Source organism: Macaca thibetana, chromosome 2, assembly GCF_024542745.1.
Source record: "Macaca thibetana thibetana isolate TM-01 chromosome 2, ASM2454274v1, whole genome shotgun sequence".
NCBI classification, from domain to species: Eukaryota; Metazoa; Chordata; class Mammalia; order Primates; family Cercopithecidae; genus Macaca; species Macaca thibetana.
The window spans coordinates 171907511-171934840 of record NC_065579.1 but is presented as its reverse complement, the minus strand read 5'-3'; the positions used below and the strand labels follow the sequence as shown (position 1 = coordinate 171934840).

Below are 27330 nucleotides of genomic sequence, written 5' to 3'. Positions count from 1 at the left end.
TTTCAGCAGGCTTTCCCTCATCAGGCTGATGATAGCTCACTTCACATATACCACTCACGACATCTGTACAGCATAAAATACAAGATCAAACACAGGTAGGGGGAAAAAAAAGAGGAAAGGAATGAAATGAAAACAAAGAGAAATAGAAGGAAACAAAGGTCCCTAAAAGATGAGCTCAGGTTTCATGGTGGTGATGACTGGTTTTATAAAACCTTGTGAGACCTGTGGAAGCATTTGCTTGTCTAAAATTCAGTTTTTTCTTTCTTTCTTTTTTTTTTTTTTTAAAGACATTTCAAAAAGACCAGCTCTTCTCCTATTTGAAGGCTTGACTCTTTTCTGAAAAAGTTTGGTAAGGTCTGGCATTTGAACACTCAGCCACATGCAGCAGAACCTAGCACATGGAGGACAGCTGACTCCACAGAACCAGGGACTGGGGTAAGTGCCCAGCACTGAAGCCACCGGAAGTGACTAAAAATGCTGCCTTTTTACTAAGCATGGAAGATTCAGTTTAATTTAATAACGTTTTCTCTTTAACACACAAGACAACGTCCAGTAAAACTCCTAGAGTTGTTGTGGTTCCAGTGATGGTTAAAGTTTGGCCTGGGAAGTATCTTAAATATAGCAAAAGGAGGTTACAAACATCTTCCCCTATTTGGGTGCAGGAAGATAGAAACAAAATTGTATTTTGTAAACTTCAATTTATCCCAAATATTTGTATTATATTTGGAGAAAGGACCGAGTCTTTTGGCAGTTTCTTCAATCTTGAGGTTGAGGCTTGAGGTCAAAAGTTGTGCAGGATTTACCACACCATTGTGTTTCAGACATGAATTCCAACCACAGACTTTGCCAGCAGGCTACAGCCCACACATGCTCCATGAATGGAAGCAAACAGTGTATATTTTAGATTTCTTATCAGGGTTCTATTGCACCAGAGAAGCTGGCTGGATATGTGTGGCATCATCTCTAATTACAATGATGATATGATAATTGAAAATGATTATGGTGTGATTTTCTTTTAAATAAAAATTATTCTAATGATTAGCCTAGTATTGTTAAAATTGACATGGAATCTCCCATAACCTGGGAGAAGTTATTTATGAATAAGGGGAAACATTGTGATTTCCATTTCTTGGGTGATCTCTAAGGCTCCTTCCATTCCAATGGCTTCTTCCATTTTGCCTTTGGAAAAACCAGTTACTTTTTGGTGTTAAGGAAGAGACCGTGTTTGTGTATCTGAGATACTGATCTTTTGGGTTTTCAGGGTTATGACATTATTCATTTTGCTCCTTTGAATTGGTTCTTATAATTCACTTTAAGGGTCAAATAAAAAGGAAAATCAAAAACAGCGCTAAACTGTCAGTTTAAATAAATTTGGTAGCAATAACGAAGAGGTTGAATTTAGTTAGACATCTAATATTTCTCTTAATACATAATTGAAAATCTCTCTTTATGATGTTATTTTTCAGTCACTAGCTTTCCCTTATGTGACACATTTCAGAACTTCCATTTGAATAACTGCACCTAGTTTTGTATTTTTAAGTTTCCCTGTGTAAGTTTTTATTTTTCTTTACTATTATAATACTTAGGTAAATATAAAAATCTAAAAATGTGTTGTATATATTTTCATTTTACAGATTTTTCAGAAACAACCTCAAAAAAAACACGCAAAGTTATCATTATTGTTAATAGCCATGTAATATAGTAACAAGATCATGGTAGATATTACAGCAAATTCTACATTTCTTTGTTTCTCTCTCACTTGTTTTTCATGATTCTGGGAACTAAGGGAAGATTCTACATTTCTTTCAAGACATTTAAAGCTTATTTTCCCCTTAAAAGGGCCCATAATGCAGAGGTAATAAACCACTGACTTTTTTTTTTTTTTTTTTTTGCAAGGACTCCTTATTTTAAACGTAACTTTTGAACCACTGAATTGTGAGCAGATGCTCAGATTGTAATCTATTCGGTTATGATATCAAACAGTAAATGGCTAAAGATACATGTTTTCATAGCTTTTTCAGCAGCCTGAATAACATTAAGTTCGTGAGTAGAGAATGATCATCTTTTGTATCATTCAGAAATGTTTGCTTGCAAGGAATTCATCTTTTTGGTTAATTTACCTAATTTGTGCTTTATTTTCTTTCTGTATTTAAGCTGGAATGTAAAGTAGGTCAAGGCTATTAATTAAGCTTGATCTGGTTTGCTGTGTTTGTCTTCATTATAAAATGGTGTAGCTGGAAGCCAGACACAACAGCTCTACCAAGACATGATAAAGTAAAGCACTAGACTGAATATTACAGATTCAGAGTCACTGCTGATTATTATTAGATGTCTAAGTTGATTTCAAGTGGGAAATTATAGGAATTTCAAACTCTCAAGACTTGAATGATGAGGTAAAGAAAGGTACACCTTAAAAAAGCAGCTGATCAATTCCACCAGTTTGAATGAACATCATGGTATTTTATTGCTAACGGACAATGGCCTTTATCAAGGCTTACAAAAGAATATATCAATGAGAGAGTACTGAAAGACAATATTTGCTGAAATGAATTTCCTTAGAAATATATTGTGTCCTGTCCCCCAGATTTATATGTTGTGTGGTTTATAGTCATAGTCTAATTGTTTATAGCAGGGTCAGCAAACTTTTCTGTAAAGGGCCAGATCGCAAATATCTTAGTTTTTGTTGGTGTCTGTTATGGTTACTAAAGTACGCTACTGTATCTCAAAAGCAGCCAAAGAAAACTTAAACACAGATAAGCTGTGTTTCATTTATAGATACTATACTTTGAATTTCATGTAATTTTCACTTTTCATGCAAGGTTATTCTTCCTTTGATTTTTTTCAACCATTTGAAAAATGTGAAAACAATTTTTAGCACATAGACCATACAAAAATAGGTGATGGGCAGAATTTGGCTTGCCGGCTGTAGTTTACCAATCCCTTGGTTTACATTTTAATTTTCTGGAAGTCACAATAAGATATCCTAGAACATCAAGAAATACATTTAAAAAAACAAAATTATATACATGGAGCTTTATGGATTTTTTCTTGGAAAGTGATAAAAATATTTAAAAAATTATGAAACCAAAGTTTTGTAAAGTGGCTAAGCCACAAGAATAGTAAAGTTAAAGTTATACCAATATAATGATTTTGTTATTTCTATTTTTGTATCTGTGAAAAATAGAGATGCTGAATTCAAAAATATATTTAGTTTGATTAAAAGTTACCTGAGGCCAAATGAAACTGTCAGTGGCTTTGTTTGTAAACTTAAGATTCTCTATAAAATGAGATTAACTTGAACCTTTCACTAACATTGTAAGTTCTTGAATCTAAAATTTCACCATTCAAAAAGTAAGAGAGACTGAAGACCACTCATTGTTATCCATTAGAATTTAAAGTATGATATTTGCTCATATGTGCTTATCTGAGAAAAGCCAGAGTTACAACTACACTCTCTCTCAGTTGAACACACCATCATTACATGATAGAATATAAATCTTGTTTATATTACATGAATTGTACTTTGAAATTAAATCATTTTTCTTTATATAATATTATGGAATTGGAAAGAATTTGTGACCAACTTTTCTTTATATTTCAAATGTAATTTATCACAATTTTCATGTAATAAGTTATAATAATTGAATAATTTTTAAAAACTACTCATCTTTTAGAGATTTAAAATTGTTATCCATAGAGTACACACATTTAAAAAACTTTTGTGCATTTGTGTATCATGTATTTGTGCTCATGTATTTGAATTTTGGCAGAGCAATTCTAATTAGAAACCTATTGAATAAATATTTAAAAGTAAGGTAATATGTTTCTATTTTCTAAAATTATTTATCAATTCTATTAAAATGTGTGCCATCACTGTCAGTGAAGTGTAAAGGAGACTTAGTAGAAGATTGTATTGTTTTACTTTTTTTAGTTTATAAAAATCAAAGTTATTTACAGGGCATAAAAAGTACAGCTGAACCTTGTTTTAAAAAGTGAACCAATTAATGAAAGCTACTTATAGAACATAAAAATACTAGTGAGACTTAAAAAAAACTGAACCAAGGAACTCACTAAATTCAAGCAATTTTTAATGTGAGTTTTATATATGTGGGTACAATTTCAAATCAATTTCTAGACCCCAAGTCCCATTTTCTTTTGTATTAAAAACATACAAAAATAAATATACATTATTTCTAGTGATGGGTAGATTGATTTGATGATTTTAGTTTGATTGATGTTTAGATGAAATTGAAAAGTTTAATTTAATTAATGATGGAATGTTTAAACAGTAAAGCATTATCTTGAGGACTAAATGTTGACACACTTAATTTTCTACATTTTGATGATATGGCACTATCCCCTTTGTAGCAAGGTAATCATTCATTTAACAAACATTACTTGAAAATCTGCAGTGGATCTGGCACTCTAGCAGCTCCTAAATACAAAGACAAATATAATACTCTTCCTTTCATGAAGCTTAGAGATTTACTAGGAAAGAACAAAGATGTGCATCCAAAGAGAGATTTTGCCCCCTAGGAGACATTTGGCAATGTCTGAAGATATTTTGGGATGTCACGACTTGTGGGGGAACTATTCCTGGTATATAATGGGTAGAAGCCAAGGATGCTGTTAAATATCCTACAATGCTGTTATGGCATCCTACAACAAAGAATTATCTGGCCCAAAACATCAATAGTGCCAGCTTTGAGAAATGCTGATCTAAATGCATAGCATTTTTAGAACTGCTGTTATAGAATGACGCATAGACTTTGATGAAAATACAGAAGAAGTGGTCAATTCTATGCGCAAGACGGGATTGTTTTGATAGAGGAGTGTCTTGAAAGAAGAGCGTGGGAAGATTTTTGAAAATCTGAACAGAGAGATGGCTTTGTGGAGGGCTGGCGGGCTTGGGAAGAGCTGCTTTATAGCTGGAAGCAGTAAAGTGAGCAAAGATACGGATACAGAAAACAACCTACTGAATTTGGGAACCGTAGTAAGTCTAGAGTGGATACGATGGGCATAGGGAATAGAAACATTCTATTGGGCAGATAAGAACTTTTTGTTGTTGTTTTTTGCCGTGTCATGGAATTGGAGCTTTCTCCTGAATGGTGTTGAAAATAATAAAGGGTTTCAAGCAGGGACATGACATGCTTAGGCAGTCTATTTATAGGATTCATCAACCTTGGTGTGAAATGTCATGGTTATTTAAGAAAGCACAAAATGTTGTATCATTTGATCAGAAAAGAGCCACAGAGAGAGCGAGTCTCTCAGTGGGAAGAAGGATCCCATCTTTTTTCCTTACAATTGTTTTACTTTTGGTCCAAACCTTTTCACTTTATTTGTAAGAACTCTATCAAAGAAATGCAAACTGAATTCATTTTCAGTGGGTTCATAAACGCGCGATGTTGCTGATTGGCTGACTCCTTCAGGCTTAAACTGCCATGTTGTAGCATCAGGGAGCATTATCCTTTCTTGGAAGTTCTGTTTTCAGATTCCAGCTATGGAGTCATGGTGAGGAAAAAGTAAATATGCTTACCAGTAACAAAAGACAACTAGAAATGGAATCTCAAGTATAGCAAAACCTTATTCCTCTATCTCAGTAGTTCGTAATCTCAAACGCTTATTAGAATCACTGCGGGAGAAATTTGGACATTCATATTTCTTAAAACTCCTCAGGTAACTCAAATTAGCAGTTAGGATGCAGACCATTATATTATCTTAACTCAAGGATCTCTCCTATAAACACAGAATATTAATCTTCCAATTTTATTTTGGCTCCGTAATGATTTTTTAAAATATTTTTTTCTCCAGTGAACTCACCTTCTTATTTCCATTAAAAATTAAAATAAATGTGCATTTTCTAAGCATACACCAACTTTCAAAGAGCAGCTTTCTGACATTGTTACAGTACAAGAGGGACCTCGACTATGATTTCTCACCTAACGTTCATGAGTTAGGTGAATCTCAAGTAGCGGAGAGATAGCTAGAGATTTCAACGTGGAGTTTTTCAATGGTGGCAATGCATACTCTGAAAAAGTCCTATTTTGTGCTGCGCAGCTCTGTAATTGATTGGTTAACATGGCTAGTAAGCAGTGTGCTAGCCATGGAAAGGCTGAGAGTTTGCTTTTCCTGCAGCCCATTCTCTACTCTTCAGCTATAGGTCACATATTCCATCCTAGGTAGCTGTTTTGGAAATGGGGGTTTTCTTACTAGAGTGCTACAGGAGAAACTGTGTACCAATGCTAATTCATCCTTGTAAAAAGTAATCAAAGATGTCAGTCTTAATCCTTTGTTTACAAATAGTCATTAATTATCTGCTCTATGTAAGGGGATGATTTTCTTTTATCCGTCAGGAAACAGAAAGGAAACAATGGTTCAGACTTTGTTCCCTATGAATTAATTACAACACTGCATCAATGAGCAAAAGAGAAAACACTATTGTTATAAATTGTCCTCGTCTCTCCAGTGTCTTGAATATACATATTTTTGCATTTCCTTTCTCTGCCATCAAGTTTTCCCTTTGTGAAAAATTTTCTTCTAGATACAAATTTCCTTCTAGGTACCTTCCTATTTTTCTCCTTTAATTCACAAATGAATGCCCTATATCTATTCCCTCTACTTCCTTACCATAATATTATATATTTATAACAAGCATTCTCCCAAGACACACACAACTGAAGAATCAATCAAACTCTATAATCCAACTTTGAGTCTTTACCTAGAACTTGGGAAAATACATTTTCTCTCAACATTGTTCTTGTAAGTGTTCGGTCTTTGAATGCTAATTTCCTCTTGTTTGCTTCTTCTGTGAACCCAATCAAAACTTGTCTGTGGGTGGGAAGATTCAGCCCATGGGTACCATGCTGCTGTCTTGTTCTAAACCAGTAACTTTTAAACTTTTTGACTATGACTCATGGTAAGATATGTTAATAGTGATCTAATATATACACACCTATAAATGCATACAAAGCACATATATATTTTACGAATACAGTACATACACAGTGCTCTCTAAGATGTTCCATTCTATTCCAATACTTTCTATTTGCTCCTATATTATGCTATCCTATTCTGTTTCATGAAAAATGCTGCTCTTGACTCATTAACCAATATTCTAGCACATTGTTCATTGCAAATCATTGTTCTAATCCCGTGATTTTCAGCAGGGCCTGTGGAACAGGGAATTAGTAAAACTCTCCAGGGTATGTAGGTAGTTTGAAAAATAGCTGTTTTTATTTTGTTGTTGTTGTTGTTCCATTACTTTGATTTCTTTTTAGTGAAGAAAGCTAATTTATTTAGAAGTTCAAATATCACATACAGGAGGAAATTTGACTATTTTATGTTTTTCAAATATCTAATCCCTGATCTTCTTCAAGTCCATTTATATTTCATCTTTGTTTTATGGCACTGACCAAGGAATAGACCAAACTAAACAGCTATTGTCATTCAATTGGCAAGTAGTTATGTATTTCTGGATGATATCTTTTGTGTGAGTCTCTGGGTAGAGATAGTTTTGCCATGATGAATCTTGATTTTCATACTGTTCTTGATAGAATTTTACCAAAATATTATGAAATTTATTATATATTATAATATACAGAAAAGGTGGAGGTCTTCATGCCTGTAAATGTTTATGTTCAAATTTGCCAAAAATCCTGATTTACTAGATATAATGCAACATTATCTGCAATCCAAACCAGAATAATACATCTTTCTGCTCACCTCCTCCCTGCCCCTGGTCCTAGCACCAGTAAAGTAACTTTTCCTTTGACAGAGATCCATTGCTAGAACATCTTAGCTTGCCTACTGTGGCTCACAGCTATTTCTAGAGCTTGCCTGGTGTTTCAGATCCCAAAGAACATTTTGGTTATTGAGATAGGAGCTGAAAGTTATGTTTAGCGTTATGTCTCATATCCCCAACTTTGACTATGGTAGGGATATAATTTTCTTAGAATTATGTTCATTTCATCTAAGACACAAAAGCATGTTAGCTATCTTCTTAAGTAATAATTTTCCTTCCCTTCAATGCTTTCATTCTCCAATATCTTGACACCATTTACTTTGATCCTTTAAATAAGTTAGTCTTATTTCTACTTCTATGCCTTAAGTCTACTAGATGAAATATCCTTTGCAAATTCTATAACTTAGTTATATTATATTATATTTCAAATATACAAACATTGAAATAGTATAATTAGTATAATCATTAACATTTTGACATATTTCCTATACACACGCACACACATACACGCGCACACACACACACACGAACATTTTTTAAAGAGCCATTTCAAAACAATAATACTGCCACTACTTAAAAGTTAGAATTGGGCTGGGTGCGGTGACTCACGCCTGTAATCCCAGCACTTTGGGAGGCTGAGCAGGTGGCTCGCCTGAGGTCAGTAGTTCGAGACCAGCCTGGCCAACATGGTGAAAACCCGTCTTTACTAAAAATACAAAAATTAACCAGGTATGGTGGTGCATGCCTGTACTCTCAGCTACTCAAGAGGCTGAGGCAGGAGAATCGCTTGAACCTAAGAGGCAGAGGTTGCAGTGAGCCGAGATTGTGCCATGGCACTCCAGCCTGGGTGACAAGAGTGAAACTCTGTCTCAAAAAAAAAAAAAAATCAGAATTCATACTTAATTCTTTCCTTTTAATTATTAATTTCCAATGTAAAGATTTGTGTAATGGTTATCTTCATTTGTCTATGAGTGATTTTATGAAATCCATAAAATAGAAGCAATTAGTATAGTGCTAACTGAAGTGTTTAAAACTAAGGGCTTAAATTTTAGGTTCTCCCAGATTTCAATATTGATTGTTCAGTAATACTTTTAGGTATATAGGCTACTTGATCCAACTGGCTAAAACTTTTGTGGATGTGATTTCATCATGTCTGAAAGTATCATATTTTGTGGATGTAGTTTTATTGTTCACAAGCAGCTATAAATTTTAGAAATTATTTCAGGAGAGGTTTTTAGTTGTCTTCTTTTATATTACTTACAGCAATAATGCAACTATTTAAGAAAAACATTTAGCCACTTGACATCAATTTCCAGATCTAAAGAGCAAAGGCAGTTCTGTTTGCTTCAACACCTTCCTGAGTGAGGTCATGAAGTTTAACATTACATCCCCTCAAACAGGTCAACAACTAATTAAAAAAAAAATCACGAACGTTAATGAGAACAGGGTTGAAAATGTGTTTTGGGCAGAATAAAGTACCATTATAAATTACAGCAGCCTATTTTATTTCATGATTGTTGCTTCCTAAAGGCCATTGAGAAACAAAAATGTAGACTCAAAAAGAAATAAAAGTATACCACCAATAGCGACTTATTTTTTTCACGTAATTTTAATTTTGCCATTTCTGTCTGGAAGGAAGAACAAAATCATCCAAAAGCAGAAGGGCTAATGTTTCTCTTTAGCAACATGGAGATTAGGCTGTAAGATCTCTTGCTGATTTTCTCTCTTAAACAATGACCAGAGGGAGATATGAGTGTTGTGGGGATGCATCACTTGCCAACTCTTCAGTTGTCATGGATAAAGCAAGAAGACAATGGAAGATCTCTAAATCTTTTTGGAATAGTAAAGCCTACATTCTGATAAAGGAGGTGATATTTGAAGGTGGTCCTAGGGAACGTATTACTATTTTATCCCCCAGTTGCTAAAACATCATAGTTTCACAGGCACTTTATCTCTAGGGCAATACTTCATTTCACATATGAAGTATTTGGCACTAAGACCCAGCATGTGACATCCCCAAGAGCACACACACAATTAGTGGCAGAATGAGAACCAGAGCCTACAATTATATTTATTCAAGGAGTGCCCTGGTGTGTGGCATAAATGACATGTTACATGAAATACACAGACAACATGAAAACACAAATATCTCAGTGAGCCTCTAAAAGTTGTTGGCAGGCTCAGCCCTCTACTTATGGTGGTAAAGCATTTTTTTTCCTTAAAAATCTTTCACTACCATTAGATCATAAAGATAGTTTCCTATATTAACTTCTGTAAGTTTTACTGTTTTTAATGCGATTATTATAAAGTTGAAGTGCTTCCCTTTGATTAAAATGTTTTTGAGGAAGAAACAGATACTCTATGCAATTAGTGAAGTCACATCAAACTGGTATTTTTATTAACAAACTCAACTATATATTCTCGGAAAAAAGAGGGAAGTGCTATTAATGAAAATAGTATGTGTAGTCTTCCTGTTGTTTCGGTCAATGAATTTATTTATGACCCTGTATAAATGTGAGAGACAATATCAAACAGATTTGCTTCCATTGATTTTTGTTCCCATATAACTCTCTTAGTGTGAGCATCTCACCTTGTAGTCTATGATTTTACGGTTTAAAGAAGTGAATCTTACATTTAACATGGCTTCCGAAGCAAAGCAACCACTTTTTTTTGTGTTCACTATGATGTTTTTGATCCCCTACATTGAATTATTTAAAAATATATTCTAAAGTTTTAAGAATTAACATTCAAATAAAAAACTAGGCCCAAATCTAGTCATTCCTCAAGATTTTAAGTTCAAATTCTGACTTAAAAACATTCAATAATAATTTTTAAGTGGGCTTTGAAAAATGTTTCATCTTATATACAAAGCCAGTTGATTGATGTACTGAAAAGGAAATCAAATATACTACATTTTTAGTAGGGGCAGTTTAATATGTTTACAGGAGTTTAATTATCTGCTATTAAAAAATCTCAAGCATTTAACTAATGCTTAAAAATTAAAAAATAAATTTGTTCAATCTTAGGTTTATTAAATAACTATACATATATATATGTAACCTTGGTGATATATATAACCTTGGTAGCATTTCAGTTTTACATAAGAAGTTTCAATTGTTTACTTGTTACACATTTTAAGTCATAATAAAAAGACTAACCGGTTACTTAAGTAGGTCAAATTCTTTAACACATTTGAACTGCTAAAACAAACAACATGCATAGATTCTTTAACATTAAAATATTTATCTAATTGTTGATTCTTTTAAACATGTGCTTACATATGCCTAGGGTTAAATGATGCTCATCCATTTGAAATGCATTTATCTTCTAAACTAACTGAAATTACTTATTAGTCAAAGTTTTGGCTGGTACCATGGCTAGATTTTTATTTGCAGCCATCATGCAACATAATCCTATTTATAGTCCATGTAAGGACTTAATAAATTAGGGAAATTCATTTCATTGTTGTTATAGCCCACATAACTCATCTAGCTCATGTATCTAAGTATCTAACATCCCTTAGATGCAAATGACGCATTACCCAATTCTCTCTGCAACCATGCAGCTTTTAATATTTGATTAAACTTTGCATTTCTTGATTCTTAACATATTTGAATAACTTGTCATGCCACTTTATTTCTGATTTGACAGAATCTTGCATTTTCTCCCATTCTTCTGGTCTGGTAGGACCATGGAATTACAAATTTAAAATGTTATCTGAGGAAGGGGAATTTCTTTATTACAAGAGACTAATGGAATATAACAACCAAATGTAATACATAATTATTTTCACTTAGTTGTATTATCTCCTTGGCCTATTTTAGGGTTTCCTGGATTGGGGGGAGGGGAAGCTATGTAATATATTTTTTATGAATTGAGAAAGTTTGACTATGACTTGATATTGGATTGTAACTGTCTTGAGACTGATAATGCCATTGTGGTTATGTGAAGAAGCGCCTTATTCTTATGAGATGTGTGTTGGAATATGGATCATAATATCTAAAACTTAATTCCAAATGACTCAGTGTCCACCACTACCATGACAGATAGATGGATGGATAAATAGATGGATGTATATGTGTTTGGATAAATACATAGATAGAAAGATGAGAAATACAATATCTGATTGGAATCTCCATGTCTCAAGGTTGTATTAGACTCTGTTATAGTCCTAGTTTCTGAGAATGTAACTTGTGAGTCATTCTTGATTCCTTTTTCATACTCATTCTGCACCTAGAATGCAACAAGTCCTGTTATTTCTTTTTCAAAATAATATTTTCAGTATGTTTACTTTAATGCACCCCTAGTAGTATATCGCTAGCACTCAATTCAAAGGTGTTCAGTGATTTTCCATTCCACTTAGGAGAAAAGGTACAGCCCGGCCCTGCTGCCTACAGGGAGACTTAACTTCTGGTCCTCTCCTCCTAGCTCAGGATGATGGACTTTCTTCCAAAACAGTTTCACAAACTATTGACTGTTTTGATATTTGAGGACCTATGGTCATGCGATGAATGCTACCTAGTTCGCCTTGCTCCAGCCCTCATCTGACTAACTCGACTCAGTTCTTCAATACTTTTCAACTATCGCATTTCTCAGAAAGTCTTTTCTTGACACCTGCCATCTAAATCAGGTTCTACTGTGCTTTACTTTTCATTCATAGCAATTGCCTAGTATATTTTGTAAACATTTTTAATGTGCTTGATTATTAATTTAATAACTCCCTCCGTCTTTAGTCTATAAGCTCTGTGTGGGTAAAGCCTATGTTTGTTTTGCTTACTACTGGCTTCCCAGGACCCTGAGTCCAACACTTAGAAACTGCTCACCAAAAATATGTGAAATAAATAAGTTAATTAATTAACAGAAATCTCAAAGAGAGGAGTACTATTGGAAAAAGAGCTGTTTTATTCTTAGGAAAGGGTTGACAAAGATGTGAAATTATATTGCCGTTATTTGTTGTTGGTGCCCATGAACATACTTTTGAACATTGGGGAGTGGGTTTATATTCAGCCAAAAGATATTGACATTGTGTCCCTTGTGATTGATTTCTATGTTGTACCTTCTCATAAATATTTTGCCTATCATCTCTATTGAGAAAGAAATATATTTATTCTGAAGTAATAATACTAATAATCAAGTTTATTAGAGGGAAATTAGCAATTAAGATAACTAGTAAAATTATTATTTTATTATTAATTTGTTATGATTACACTTCATGAAAGGAGGAAGGAAGTCAATATGCTAGCATATCTTCAATGCTACTTCAGAAGAATAAAATGTGCAAATATCTTGAAAAGGAACCTGGTGAATTATTAAGGGAAAGCTTTTAAAGTGACGTAGTTCAATCTGTCATTTCACTTACTCCCCCAAAAGTAAGGTACTACAATAAATGTTCTAAACACTGTAGATCATTTAAATGCTGTAGATTACTTGAGAAAACCCTCAACAGAAAGACAAATGAGGAAGGCAGGCAAAGGGAAATAAATGAACACTCAGTTTGTGTCAGAGAAAATTGGAGTAGGTTTTTCTCTTAGGAGCAGCCTTTAGCTTTCATATTTACTTATGGTATACGTCAGAATCTTAAGAGCCATAAAATTTCTGAATGTCTTCTTGATGGCTAAACATATTTCCTGCTTTGTTTGAGGCATTATTCCTAAAGTACATGGTGTGTTTTTTTCTTTGTTTAGCAAGACAAGGACATTCTACATTAGTGAATGTATATGTACATAATAATGAATATTTCCAATGAAGGTCATATATTTTCATTTTTTAAAAAATATATATGTTGACTCGATTGTTCAAGTGCAAGATAAAGATAAAGAATGTAGAGCTTCAGTCTAGACGCCCCATCAGAAAACATGTTTCTTTATTAAGGAGTTGTGATCCTTAGCACTTTAAAACTAATGATTTATAGTCGGGCATGATGGCCCATGCCTGTAATTCCAGCACTTTGGGAGGCCGGGGTGTGTGGATCGCCTGAGGTCAGGAGTTCAAGACCATCCTGGCCAACGTGGTGAAATCCCGTCTCTACTCAAAATACAAAAATTAGCTGGGCATGGTGGCAGGTGCCTGTAATCCCAGCTACTCAGGAGGCTGAGGCAGGAGAATCACTTGAACCCAAGAGGCAGAGGCTGTGGTGAGTCGAGATCACACCATTGCACTCCAGCCTGGGTGATAAGAACGGAACTCTGTCTCACAAACAAACAAACAAAACAAACAAACAAACAACACTAATGATTTTGGAGGGTGATTTAATATGTACTTTTCCTGGAGAGTAGACTGTGTAGCATCAAGATTCTTAACTGGGCAATACAGTTGCCTACCTGTGTGGCTTTAGTGCCTGTTTACCTAGGATCTATTAGTTATCCAATGCTGGAGTAGAGTTTCATCCTTTAACTTAAACTTTGATCTCTGTTAAAATACGCACATTTTTTTTTTCTCCTTTTTCCTGAGAACTTTAAATGTTTCCAGTAATTTAAACCTTAATGAACTGTTGTGATCTTTTCTGCAGAGCAGGTTTGAGTGAGTGATACAGAAGCACCAGGTCTGAGGCCATGCCCCTGCAGGAAAGGCAGCCTATGGAGAGTAGCTGCTCAGTAAATGCAGAGGAGAGCCAAGAATGAGAGGACTGGGGCATCACCAATGCCAAAGAACTCGTTTCATAGTTTTGTGAATCTGTGTGATAAAAAGTTAGCTTTAGTTTATTGGGGAAAAGTGCATGAATCTCAGATTGATGTTTAACATTTGAAGAGATGGTATTTAGTTTGAATTTTCTATTTTTCTTTCCAACTATAACAACAGATCAGCCTATATCAAGGCAATAAAATTAAGGAAGTTTAAAAGTTTGATAAACTGTTGAGCTCATTTGTCTCTGCAAAAGTTATTTCTTGAGAGCAGATAAAGGCACTTTCGAACATGTTCACTTTTTTTTTTCAGGTCACAGGGGTGCTATTTAATAAATTACTTTTCTCAGGCACTAAGAGCCACCTTTATTCATCTGAAAAGGTTAATGCAGATTTTTAAAGTGTCCAAGTTATTCCCAAAGAGTAATTTGTGCACTAGGAAAGTCTATTTTATTTGAGAAGTACCTAAATAGCAAGAAAAAAAAGCAAGTGAGGTATACGTTATAGACACAGAGATCTGGGTTATTCATAATCAATGTTCCCCACCAGCAAGCTTCATTTATATGGGTTAGTTATATATCTCTGACCACTTTATTTAAAATTTCAACATTTCTTCCCTTCCACCTTAGAACTTCCTACTATTCTTCTTGCTTTATTCTTCTCCGTAGCGCTTTTCACAAATATACTCTATATTTTACTTATAGATTTTGATTCCTTCTGACTGCTCTTAGAAGTTAGAATGTAAGTTCTATGCAGATATGCAGATAAAAAATTTTCTAATTGCTGTACCTTAGCATCTCCCCACCCCTTGGAGAGTACCAGGCACATATAAACATTCAGTAATTATTTGAACAGCGTACACAAGAATAAATCAATACTGATCAAATTTACCAAGGAAATTGCCAAATTTCCATTTGATTTAGAATTATATGCATCATTTTCTGGAAGGCAGTGCCACATATAATAGTTGAGGGTGGTTTCTGGAGTCATTGTTCTGGGCGTGAATCCTGATTCTGACACTGGCTGTCTGCTTAGCATTGGGCAAATTACTTCAGATTACTGTGCCTTAGTGTTCTCATTCCCCAGTATAAGGAGAATAAATTACCTGTGTCATAGTTAGAAAACACATATAAAAGTACTTAAAACTCTCTGGTACACAGTCAGCTCTTAAAACTTGTAAGTATTGCGTTAAATCAATTTTTGAAAAGAACAATATTCTTTATGCACTCACTGCCTAAATGAAATAGTCATGAAAATTGTGTAGATATTAACAAATATTTTGTCTCAATCATCTGAATTATTTAATTCAAAGCATATCTTAAGCATACATTATTAATATATTTTACTTTCTGAAAATCAGTAGGACATTAATTTCATTTATTTGAAAAGCTCCAATCAAGTCAAACAGAGTAATGTCATAATTCCAAATGTCAAGCTTGGTTTTGAATTCTGCATTGCCATTTACTATGTCTGTGATCCTGTGCGAGTCAATTAAAATCTTTAAGCTTTGGTTTTCACATTTTTAACATAAGTAAAAATTAAATCTATGTAAGTAGTTGAATATTAAACATAGAACAGTGCCTGGTACATACAGTAACAGATCTCAATAAAAAGATTAAACAAAGATTATTTTATATTAAAATCTAAAGAACAATGTTTGTGACAGAACTATATCAATTACTATAAAATTGAGGAGGAATTGAAAGTGCATTATATTTTTCTGACTCCAAATTTAATTCTAAGCAAAGAAATTAGAGATTTACATGTTGGAAGAAGTTATTTTAAAAAGAAAATTTAGTATGAGAAATATTGACATATTTGACAGCAAATCACTTAGCATATGATTTCCTCTTCTATTAGTAACAGTTTATGAGATACGGGTGTCTCTTTTTTATATAAACACTTCTGAATTTCTTAAAATTCAACCTTTTACTTATAATCCTCCTTCTCCTCCCCATTCCCATCAATTTAAACTTATGAAGATTCTAAGTAAGAAACACATACAAAACTCTTTTGCACACACATCTTCAAGGCCATTATCATCTCAAAATGTGGTATTAATATTTTGTATTATTGGATGTATTAGGCAAGTCATTCTTGTAAACCACTATTAGAATCCAAGCAGAGACACTGGTTGCTGCACTTAGATGTGGTGGAGAAGGTGAAAAATGCTTCTGCTGAGATTCTCTGCCAAGAGTTTGCTGGAGCCACAATGCGACAGCAAGCACCTCAGATTATTCCAGAGTAAACCACAGGAACCAGGTTCTACATTCTGAAGAGAAACTCCACTAAACCTTTATAACCAGATCAGGACTAAAATACACATGTCTGGAATTGCACCTGTCTAAGAGCCAGGGAGCCTGAGCAGCCAGGATGATATGTTTTTGAGGAATGTAAAGGGTGTTAACATAATCCCCCAATCCCATACAGTTCAATTTCAGAAAAGAATTTAGGGACTGTGGTAAAATAGCATCTCCAAGCTTGCTATGGCAAGATGATGCTCAGGTTTTCCACGTGCAGGGGAAATGATGAAGGTAAGGTTGAGGATGGGAAATTTGCAAGATAATAGTTCATCAGTTCGTTTTAATTTATAGTTGAACTATAAAGAACATCCAGAAGGCTTGAAAATGTCATAAGCTCTACCCACAGTGTAGAAATTAAAAATAGGGATACTGCCTCTATAAGAGATATGGGTGTCCTTTTAAAATTTCTTGCTTAATGTGCCTTAATATTAAAACACAGATCAAACTGTACTATTCTTTATGCACTTATACTTTGTAAAGTCTATGATCATCATCTTGACTTTTTTTTTTTTTTTTTTTTTTTTCTGAGACTGAGCCTTGCTCTGTAGCCTAGGCTGGAGTGCAGTGGTGCGATCTCGGCTCACTGTAAGCTCCACCTCCCGGGTTCACACCATTCTCCTGCCTCAGCCTCCCGAGTACCTGGGACTACAAGTGCCCGTCACCACGCCCAGCTAATTTTTTATATTTTTAGTAGAGATGGTGTTTCACCGTATTAGCCTGGATGGTCTCGATATCCTAACCTCGTGATCTGCCCACCTCGGTCTCCCAAAGTGCTGGGATTACAGGCATGAGCAACCGTGCCCGGCCTTTATCTTGATTTTTAAATGACAAATCTAGAGAATGGCTGAGAAGGGATTATTTGAATCCGATCAATATATTTTCTGTTAAAGAAAGCTGTCTTCTACTTCCACCTCTTATTCATTAAAAAATGGTTAGGGTATTAATCCTCATGAAAATGCAGTAGGTTTTCTTAAAGAGAGTAGGACAGTGTCATGCCTTTTTTGGACAACCTTAGGTGTGATTTAAAGCTTTGAGGCTAAGAGTTTACTACTTGTTCTCAGTGAGCTGTTTCAATTAACACGAGTTTTTAATTTATTTTTGGTCAACACAAATGTGTCTAGTTTAGTCAATAATAATGTTTTTGCTGTTTTCACAATGAGAAATAAGGACTTCTGTCTCTTTAAAAATAATTTTATTCCTCATAATGCCCCATTATAAAATATATCTATAAAGCAAATTGTATTAATTACATAAAAATTATTTACTCATTATAAGATGAACAGATCTATTAAAAGATACAAAATGTAAAAAGCTAAAGAAAAAGGCTGATGATTAAATGGCAATAAAGAAAATCTTAAATTTAATAACATGAAATTTAGGTAACTTGTTCAACAAACTTTACTATCAGAAAGACTTAGGGTTGAATTCTAGTTCCTCCACTTACTCTTGTGTCACTTAAACATCCTGAGACTCATTCTTTTCTCTGTACATGCAGCAATAATTGTAATCTCACCCATCATTATAAAAAATATAAATGAGCAGCTACAGGAAAGTTATCTGGCACCAAGTGCCTTCTTTGTGCAAAGTGTACATTCAAGAAATGTTATTTTCTCCTGTGAAAAAATGTATTAGCTAGAAAGCATTTCAGAACCACAAAATAACTCACCAACTTAAATTCCTGATTCTGTAATTTCTTAGGATACAACTCTATGTTGGGGACAACAGTGTGGGTCTAGAGTTTCCAATGTCTTCCAGGAGTTCTTGAGACCCACCATGAGAAGGAAGTGGTGGGGCATGGAATAAATGTGGGTGCAGTGGAGTGTATTGCTTATTCAGGCTTCTTTCTTTTCTAGTATCTTCCAAAGACTCCAAAAGAGCAAGACTGTCTTATTCTATTTGAAGTATGTTGAGGAGCTAGATAATGATGGCGCAGGTATGGCCAAGAGTGCCTAGGGTCTGGGTCAGCCACTGGTGTGAGTCTTTTGCTTATGAACTGTCACAGGCAATCAGAACTAACTAGGCATATGGCTGTTCTCTCCAAAGTCTTTAGATCTGTGCCTAAGTACTATGTGATAGTGCCGAAGGAAGGAAGTGCCTGCTGAATTAGTATTTTTTTCAGTCTATTTTTGAGAGTAAGCATACCTTTCTTTCCCACATCCTCACCAAAGTGACCTCATTCACTGTAAACTAGTTATTGTGAAATGATGATTCAAAAGCAAGATGTGTTTCCTTCCTTTTCCTAAAGACTTGATTGATTATCTAAAGGCAGATCTTTAAGGACAGCTAAAACACCATTTTCCCTCCAAAACCCTAGCTTTTAAAATGCACTAAATTATTTGAGTAAACCATTTGCAATTTTATTTTCTTTTTGCTTTTTATTCATTGACCAAAACCACCAACCCAAAAGATTTTTTTCAGGATACAAACTATGCTCTGAGAATAAATTAGTATTTCTGAAAGATGTTTTAACTCTATCAGGCCAATAAATGGGCATCCAAGAAAAAGAATTATTAAATGCAAGACTGACCGGTGTTTAAGTATTAAAGTCCATTTCTATTTAACTGTTCAACCCACACTGATGTATTTTAAAACATCTTCCATTACTTTATCCTAAGAATTCAACGTTTTCTTATGTCTGTATCAGTCCTTCCTACCCACCAAGGAGCAGTCATGGGAGGAACTGCAATATTGTTCACAAACACAATATTTCCCTGTTCTTCCTTTTGCTCTATCACTATGTTTCCTAAGAAAATGACACACAAACCATTGATTTTGAAAAGTGGCAGTAGTCTGGAATTTTTTTGTTGGGGGAAATTTTTTTCTGTTGAGGGCAAATTGTTATTTGGTCATTAAGATTATCGAGATTCCTCTTAGAATTAAGTATTCAACATTTAAATTCCTCTGACTATATATTTGTTGGCATTATAAAATGTAGACTCATCTCCAAATTGGTTAGTCTGCCTAGTTATGCTATTCTAATCTGCTAGATACTTGGTTTGAGTTCTTCCTATGCATAATAAAGAATTTTCCTTTTGTAAACTTTATGATTTATATGTTAGCTCTTCTACTATGAAAATCTAGCTTTGTCACCCCTAGCCAACAGAAGGCAACAATGAAAACAATATTGAAATGTTATAACCCAAATATCTGCCTTTACTACTGATAATCCTCAGTTATTTCATGAGCTTTGTCTGCATGGATGTAGACTGCTTATCCAACAGTGAGCTGAGATCAGCCTCAGTTTTTCCAGTAAGTAGGAGTGAAGGAGTAAGTAGGAGTGTCCACATGATAGATATCTCTTTTCCAGGTTTTGCAATGGAACAAATACGGTTGCTGCTGCTTCTAACAATTAGAGTGCTTTCAGGGTCTGCTCAGTTCAATGGCTACAACTGTGATGCCAACCTCCACAGTAGATTTCCTGGTAAGTGTAAGCCTAATCTATTCTCTAATTGCTTCTGAAAGAGTGATTATATTTGAAGAGCAAGTCATTTAAATAAATATAGAGAATGGGGCCTATCTCTTTACATTAAGTGGATATTAACAAATGGCAAATGACAAGACATATTTCTAGAGCTGTAATTTACATCCATATTAACATACAAAGTGTTCATCATAGTTGATATTATTATAATGGCTGCTCACAGATATGAAAAATATTGCCTATTGTGTAAAAAATTGGGAGAGACTAATTTCATTCAAAATTTGCAAAATTTGTATCTTTTTTCTCATAAATTAATTCAGACTTTAAAAAACTGCTCTTAAATGCTAATATATTTATTTAGGAATAATCTTAAGAAAAAGATTGTGAAATATTGTACAATACCAAAAAATGCTATTTCAATGACATGATGATTACCACCAAAGTACACAGTGAGCTTCAGAATGAATTTCACAGAAGCCCATCAATGTCATGACAAATACGAGATTTGGCAACATTGATGGGCATGTCCCACAGGTTTCTAAAACCTGCACCCAATGAGAGGTTACTCAACGTTTTACCTAAGTATTCATCATTTTATATTAGCTAAAGTAATGGAACCACAGTTCAACATTTACAAAATAAAGATTAGATAATTAGACACACTTTTCCAAGTCTGCCATGCAAATGGAATCTCTTTGGCCATGGTTTACATTCTCAAAACCTGCCAGTCCTCCTGTGTTTGGAGCATGCTGTGGAACAGCAAACCTGCATAGAGCAATCAGTAGGTAGTTACATAGATAAAGCGCGATTTCTGCAACAGAGCACACATCAGAAATTGTCTGAATGTCTTCATGAACTTGGACGTAGGATGTAAGTGCTTGGTTTGTTACTAAAATGTGAAGGTCATGGTGGGAATGACTAAAGGAATTCGGGGAAAATATGCTAAGGCAGAGTTGTTAATGGCTTTTAATATCAAAAATGAGCTCCTTTTACATTTGTTATTATGGAAAATTTCAAACATATATAAAAGTAGAGGTTAGTAGAAAGATCATTCATATTGATTATCCAGCATTATCAATTATCAAGATTTATAAATTTTGTTTGATCTTTGTCCTTACCACTCCTATCTCTAACATATTTAAAATAAATGTATTATTCATGCTTTGGTGTTTGTATGTGATGGAAAAGAACTTAAAAATCATTATCCTTTACGTATACGTCTAATAAAGTCAACAGTAATTTCTTAATATCATTAAATTCAGTCAAGTTGCCTCTAAAATCTTCACACAGAGTATTTGTTGATATATCTTTTATTTCATTTTGTTTTATAACTGTTCTTCTCTGTCCTTTGCTTTTACAAAATGCTATTTATCTCTTTGAGCAGTTTGGTCATTTGTCTTGTAGAGTTCTGACACTGGATTTGGCCGACTGCAACTCTCAGGTGTCATTGAACAGGGTCCTCTTTCCCTGTCTATCCTGTAAACCAATTAGAGCTAGAAGTTTGAGTAAATTCAAGTACAATTATTTTGGCGAGAACGTGTGTTATGTAGTGTAATAAAAGTGTTTTCTCTTAATTTTGAATGCAATCAAGAGTCATTGAGTCTTTTTAAACATACCTTTTAAAGGTTTGATGTGGTCATATTTTGTTTTAGGAAGAGACATTAGGAGAAGTGTGCAAGATAGAATCAAGTTGGGATAGACAAGAGGCAGAAAGAAATATCCTGAAGGCAGTAGCAGTGGAAGCACTACAAGGGGACAGTTATTAAGAGAGATTTTTGTGGTAGACTCAGCAGATAAGAAGAATTGAATTGATTGGGGAAGTGAGAGAAATAGAAGATTAGAGGATCTTTTTAACTGGAACAACTGGATGTTAATGTTGTTAACAGACAAGAAAAACACAGGACACTTGCATGTGTTAGAAAGGAAGTTCGAGTTTGGAAATAATGGGCTTGAGGCATTTTTAGAATATATAGTGGCAGTTTCTTTCTATTCAATAGTAGGAAATAGGGAGCTGGGTCTGAGAAGAGAGATCAAAACTGAAGATGGCTGTATGAGAGTTGATTCCCTGTGCAGTGGATAAGCCATGAGTAGAGAGTAGGAAAATATAAAGTATGAAAATAGACTGCTATTTAGATAACTTTTGTGGTTGGGAAAAAAAAAAAGAAAGAAACGAGCAACCTGAACTAGGAACTGAAACAAAAGAAAGGAGCAACCTAAGGCAGGAGTTGAAATCAATTCCTGGGACTATAGAGGCCTGAGCATACATGATTAAAGGGACAGTATTCAAAAAATGGAAATACTAATGAAGAATAATTGATGAAATGAGAAAAGAAAATACCGAAGCGATCAACGGTACAGATGAAGGAATTAATCTCGGAAAAGTAGTAGTTGTTTGTTTGATTTAAAAGAGAAGGAGGGATAAAGACACAGTTGGAGAAGGTGAGAGATGCTAATTGTGTTCACTCCCTCAGTGTAGTGGGAGGCTGTGACTCCCTGTCATCAGAGTCACTGGAGGCCTGGGCGGGGTGGTCAAGCCATGACCCTGTTATGGATGGATAAGAAGGCCATGTAATAGAAAGACTGCTCAGCAGAGATCTGACTGGTGTGGTAATTATATACTTGTAAAGGTTAATAAGACATGTTAAAGAGCCATGAAATGACTAAGACAGGAAAAAGAAGTAGTTATCATATGGTGAAGTTTTAAAAATCATGTTAAAAAGTCTGTGTACAATGGCATCTACTGACCACCTGCATCAAAATCATATGGGTTAGTTGTTTCAAGTGGGGACTCAACCTGTTTCACCTCAAATAAGTGATGTTAGAATCTCTGAATGTGGTCTTGGGAATCTGTAGCTTAAACCCTGCAGATGAATCGAATGTACTTTTATGGTGAAGAACAACTGATAGTGTATTCTATCATTTTCTTGAGTCAATTATTCCAATGAAAAGCACAATTATTTGTTGGGGAAATATAACTAAAAACAAAATCTTCTCCCAACCTAGAAATACTCTCTGCCTGGGTAGTAGAGACATAAAAACACTTTCATAATTAAATAAGCATTAAACCAGAATATGATGCACATGACAAGTAATCAGTAAGAGATTACAAAAACAGAAAGAAACCTTGCCATTTTATATAGCCAAGCAGAGACAATTCATTACATATGTTTTCAATATGGACAATAACTAGTCCTCAAGTAAGAGGACTTGACAGGACCATTTGTGATGCATATGAATCCTCTCTTTACCTGGTAAGTAGGGTGACCATCTGTGTTAGCTGATTTGTTTCATCCAGAGGAAAAATTAACTGCTCATATCTTTATGACAGGAGGGAGTTTTGCAATTTGGAGCAAGGCTCACATCAAAATTAGGCTCCCTTCCCCAGTGCAGAAAGTGGGACATAAGGCTACCATCTCCCTTGATGTTTACATTTCAAAGAGATGGCTCTCAGATCCTTGAGAAAGCCATTCCTGGGTCATAAAGCTTACAAGAATCCTATCTAGTTTTCAAAAGGATTAATACACACTTCAAAGAGAGGAGAAAGTACTTCTAATTATAAGTTTTCTAAAGTAAATGCTCTCAGAAAAAGGGAGGGAGAAGTGTCTTCCTCTATTTTCGATTATATTTGTGTTTTGTGTTTGTATTTCTTCTTACACATATTAGCACTTTAGGTATTATCTGGCTTAGGCAACAAACACCCAAACTTTCCAGACATATATTCATAAGCACATACACCCACACCCACACACACACACACACACACACACACACACAGAGTTACAATTTTAAAATTTGTATTTAAAAAACATTAAATTTGCATTTTAATAAAACAAATGTTAATAAAATCCAAATAATGCTGAAGTCCCAGGAGAGACTTTATATTTAGATGGGTATTATTTAACCCATTTTTTTTGGAGGTTGTTTGCAAAAAGAAGATCAGAGTGAGCAAATAAAGCCTAAAGATTAATTGCTTACTGCCTTCTTGACTCTCAGTATCTCTTCCACATCACGATCACCCTTGATGTCATCAGGAGCTCCGCAAGCTGCTCAGAGCCTAAGCAATGGGATGGAATGAGAATGAGTCTGGCAAAGGAAAGGGGCTATCTAAATGCAAAGCAATGTTAACAATGATGAGAGTAATCATCTCACGCTATCTGACCTTTGCTGTTTCATGACATTAGAACTATTTTCTTTAATTTCCATGGCATTTATCCTGGGGCCAAGAGACTGCACCATGGTCTAATTCATTTAAATTTAAAGGAATGCCATTTAATTTTTAGAGGTAGTTAACTCTTGGTTATCCAAGCTTACAGCCAAAAGCAGACTCATGAACCACCAAAATTATAGTTGTGATGATTCTAGAATAAAACTCAACTACTTTATTTGGTTAACGTAAAACATACAGATGAATGCACTTGGCCTTTGTGACTGGTGTGTATTTTCTGAAGCCAGCCCTTTCTTTGGAAGTACATGAGGATTAGACTAAACTTTCTGGCCTCTAAAGAAATCTTCAATGATAAAGGCACATCCAAGTAGAAAAATGGGCTTATAGCACAAGAAAGTTTATGGCTTGACACTGTCTTAAGGTGAACTAAGTAGTCATGGGAAACTGAGTATGAGTCAGTGTTTCATAACGTGTGATTTGATATTATGTTGTAAATAATACTAATAAGGAAACAAGCAATAAGTTCCATGTTTTGAGTACCAGGTACCTCACAGAATTCTTTCATTTCTTACAACAAACTTTCAAAATCTTTTTAAATCCTTCCTTTACAGTAGGAAAACTGAGGATATAAATTTGTTAAATATTGCAAATCTGAAAATTAATAGAGATATAAAACTAGGATTCTTTCCATCAAACAATGATGTCTGAAAATGAAATCTGAATAGTAAGTTTTAAAAATGATGTATGTATGGAGATTCTCAATTGAAATTACCATGTTTAAGGATCTGAAAAGTCATGTGTTAGGGGAATTTGCTTAGTTTTTTCAAGACCTGCTTGACTAAGGAAATCTTTTTATTGGTAATATTTTTAATATTTTAATATTCAATGAACACAAGTGTTCTACAGGAGATAAAATTCAGAATCAATGATTTAATCAATAGAATCATGAGTGAGTTCGGTAAAATGAACTGTCTAATTTTGTGTTAGGCTTTGCTTAACCATGGCATTGCTCTGTGCCCAAAGACAAAGTAAGAGAGGCCAGTGGAATAATTATCCTAGGGAATATATTCTGGTCCTCTGGGTGGAAAGGAAAGGCCAATTCTCCTTTATTCCTACTTACTGATAGTGCTTTGGTCTCCAAGTTGTCAAGAGGATGCCTGCTTTCCACTTTGCACCTGTGACTGCAATTACTACAACAGATGAGGCAGAAGAACAAATCCAGGCGGCTATTGCTGATTGCATTCTGGTTAATTTACAATGATAAAGTACAGTGGAGAAGACAGCAATCCGCAAGTTCACTGAGTGATTCAAGGTCCATATTCTCCCATGTTTTAATAACAGCATTCTTTATTGCACGAATTTTCACATTTTCTGTTTTTATAAATAAAACCCATTTGCTTTTTTTTTTTTTCTGCCTGAAAAAAGATGACCAAACTTCTCTGGTTCCAAAGAATGTGGAGCAGCAAGTGTGATTATAAGTCTGCAAAGTTTGCCTCAGACTGCGTATGAATTTCCTGCAGCACTGGAAACAACAGCTTGCATTTGCTAACGAGAAACAGATGTTGTGATGAAAAACTGAGGTGGCACAAAACCTGTTCAATAGACAGAGGAAACTTGAATTCCTAATCCACTTTAAGTTCTTCATCAGCTGTTGGTATTTCGTGTAGATGAAATATCAATACCCCTTTAGGACTTCTAGCTCTTTTAGCACCAAAACCTCAATCTTATATAAAAACTTGGTAAGAGCAAATCTTAACTTTCAAAAATGAGCTAAAACAACATATGTAGCATCTGTTCTCTAGGCAATTTGTAAGCCCATGTAGTACCAAATATCACCACTGTCATTTTAGAGATAAAAGCAGAACTGATATATAAATTATTGTTACGGTCTACGAAGATGGTATAAATTAGTATTGGAATATTTATTGGAGCCAAGAATGTAAATTATTTTCAGGTGAGATTTTCTACCATGCCACAAAGCACTCTGCAGCATACAGAAAAGGTTCCTCCCACTATATTGAACAGATTGCTGTTTATACTATCAGTTTTAAACCAATACTGCTTTTAAGTACATACAAACCAGTGCATCAGTACGAATGTGATGATATTCACAGGAATCTCCGCATCTGAACTGTACAGACCCTCCTGCCTGCTCGCTGCGGACTAGCCACTCTACCCCCATCCTCTCCAGTTGCTTCCGATTCCCCAAGACAGCATGTCACACATGCTCAGGAAAGGTCCACTTAGGTTCTTTGGTCTGGACTCCTTGACCACAGTGCTGCAGGCACCACCACTGCCAGAGATGCTTTTTATGGAAACACTGCCCCACTTGGCATAGCTGCCTTTTCATGTGGGCTGCTCTGCTTCCTCCGGGTATTAAACTGCTATGGTTTACAGAATGAGACAGAGATGGGGGTAAGAGAAGAGGCTGATCCTGTTCCCAGTTTTGTTTCACACATTGCCACTGCGGCACTAAAGAAGGCTTACTTAGACTCAGCCTCACAGAGCATTTTATGAGCCTTCTTTCATTGAGATTCAAAACCAGTCAGTTCTTCAGACGAGAAAGGGAGTCAGACGCAGTTCTAGCCCCTTCACGATTCTTATCACTCTCCCTCCTGTCCCTTTTACAACCAAACTTTTCTCTCTTGTAAGCATGTAAATCAGACAAATGGATATTTGGAAGGAGCCTTAAACTTGCCAGGTGAAATCCACCTATGAGTGATCTTCTGTCCAGTCAAAATACAAAGCTGTGACTTAGCACCTGAATTGACTGAAAAGTTGTAACATCAAGATCACCTGGAAGCTTGTAAGAAATGCAGAAACTCAGCCCCAACTCAGATCCACTGAATCAGAATCTGTATTTTTATAAGATTCTTTGGTGGTTCATCTGCACAGTAAAGTATAAGAAGTGCTGATTAGGACATGGTACCCATGATGGTCTGCTATCTTTATGTTGTTACAAAACCACACAGTATTTACACTAGCCCCAGCTGGCCATCATGCAAACTTGCTTGCTATTAATAGTAATAGGTATCAACAAACCTATCACTGTTAAAAATTCAGTTTTTAATGAGGCAAGA

General features: G+C 34.8%; 1 protein-coding gene across 1 annotated transcript in view; it reads left to right on the top strand.

Annotated features, from left to right (window-relative positions):
* Positions 1-293: 293 nt before the first annotated feature.
* The window catches only part of ZPLD1 (zona pellucida like domain containing 1), a 60678-nt gene continuing 33641 nt past the window's right edge, over positions 294-27330 (top strand). Inside the window, exons 1-2 of the mRNA XM_050778949.1 lie at positions 294-435; positions 19972-20085. Coding sequence (XP_050634906.1) covers positions 19980-20085 — 106 coding nt within the window. The 5' untranslated portion in view covers positions 294-435; positions 19972-19979. The remainder of the gene's footprint in view (positions 436-19971; positions 20086-27330) is intronic.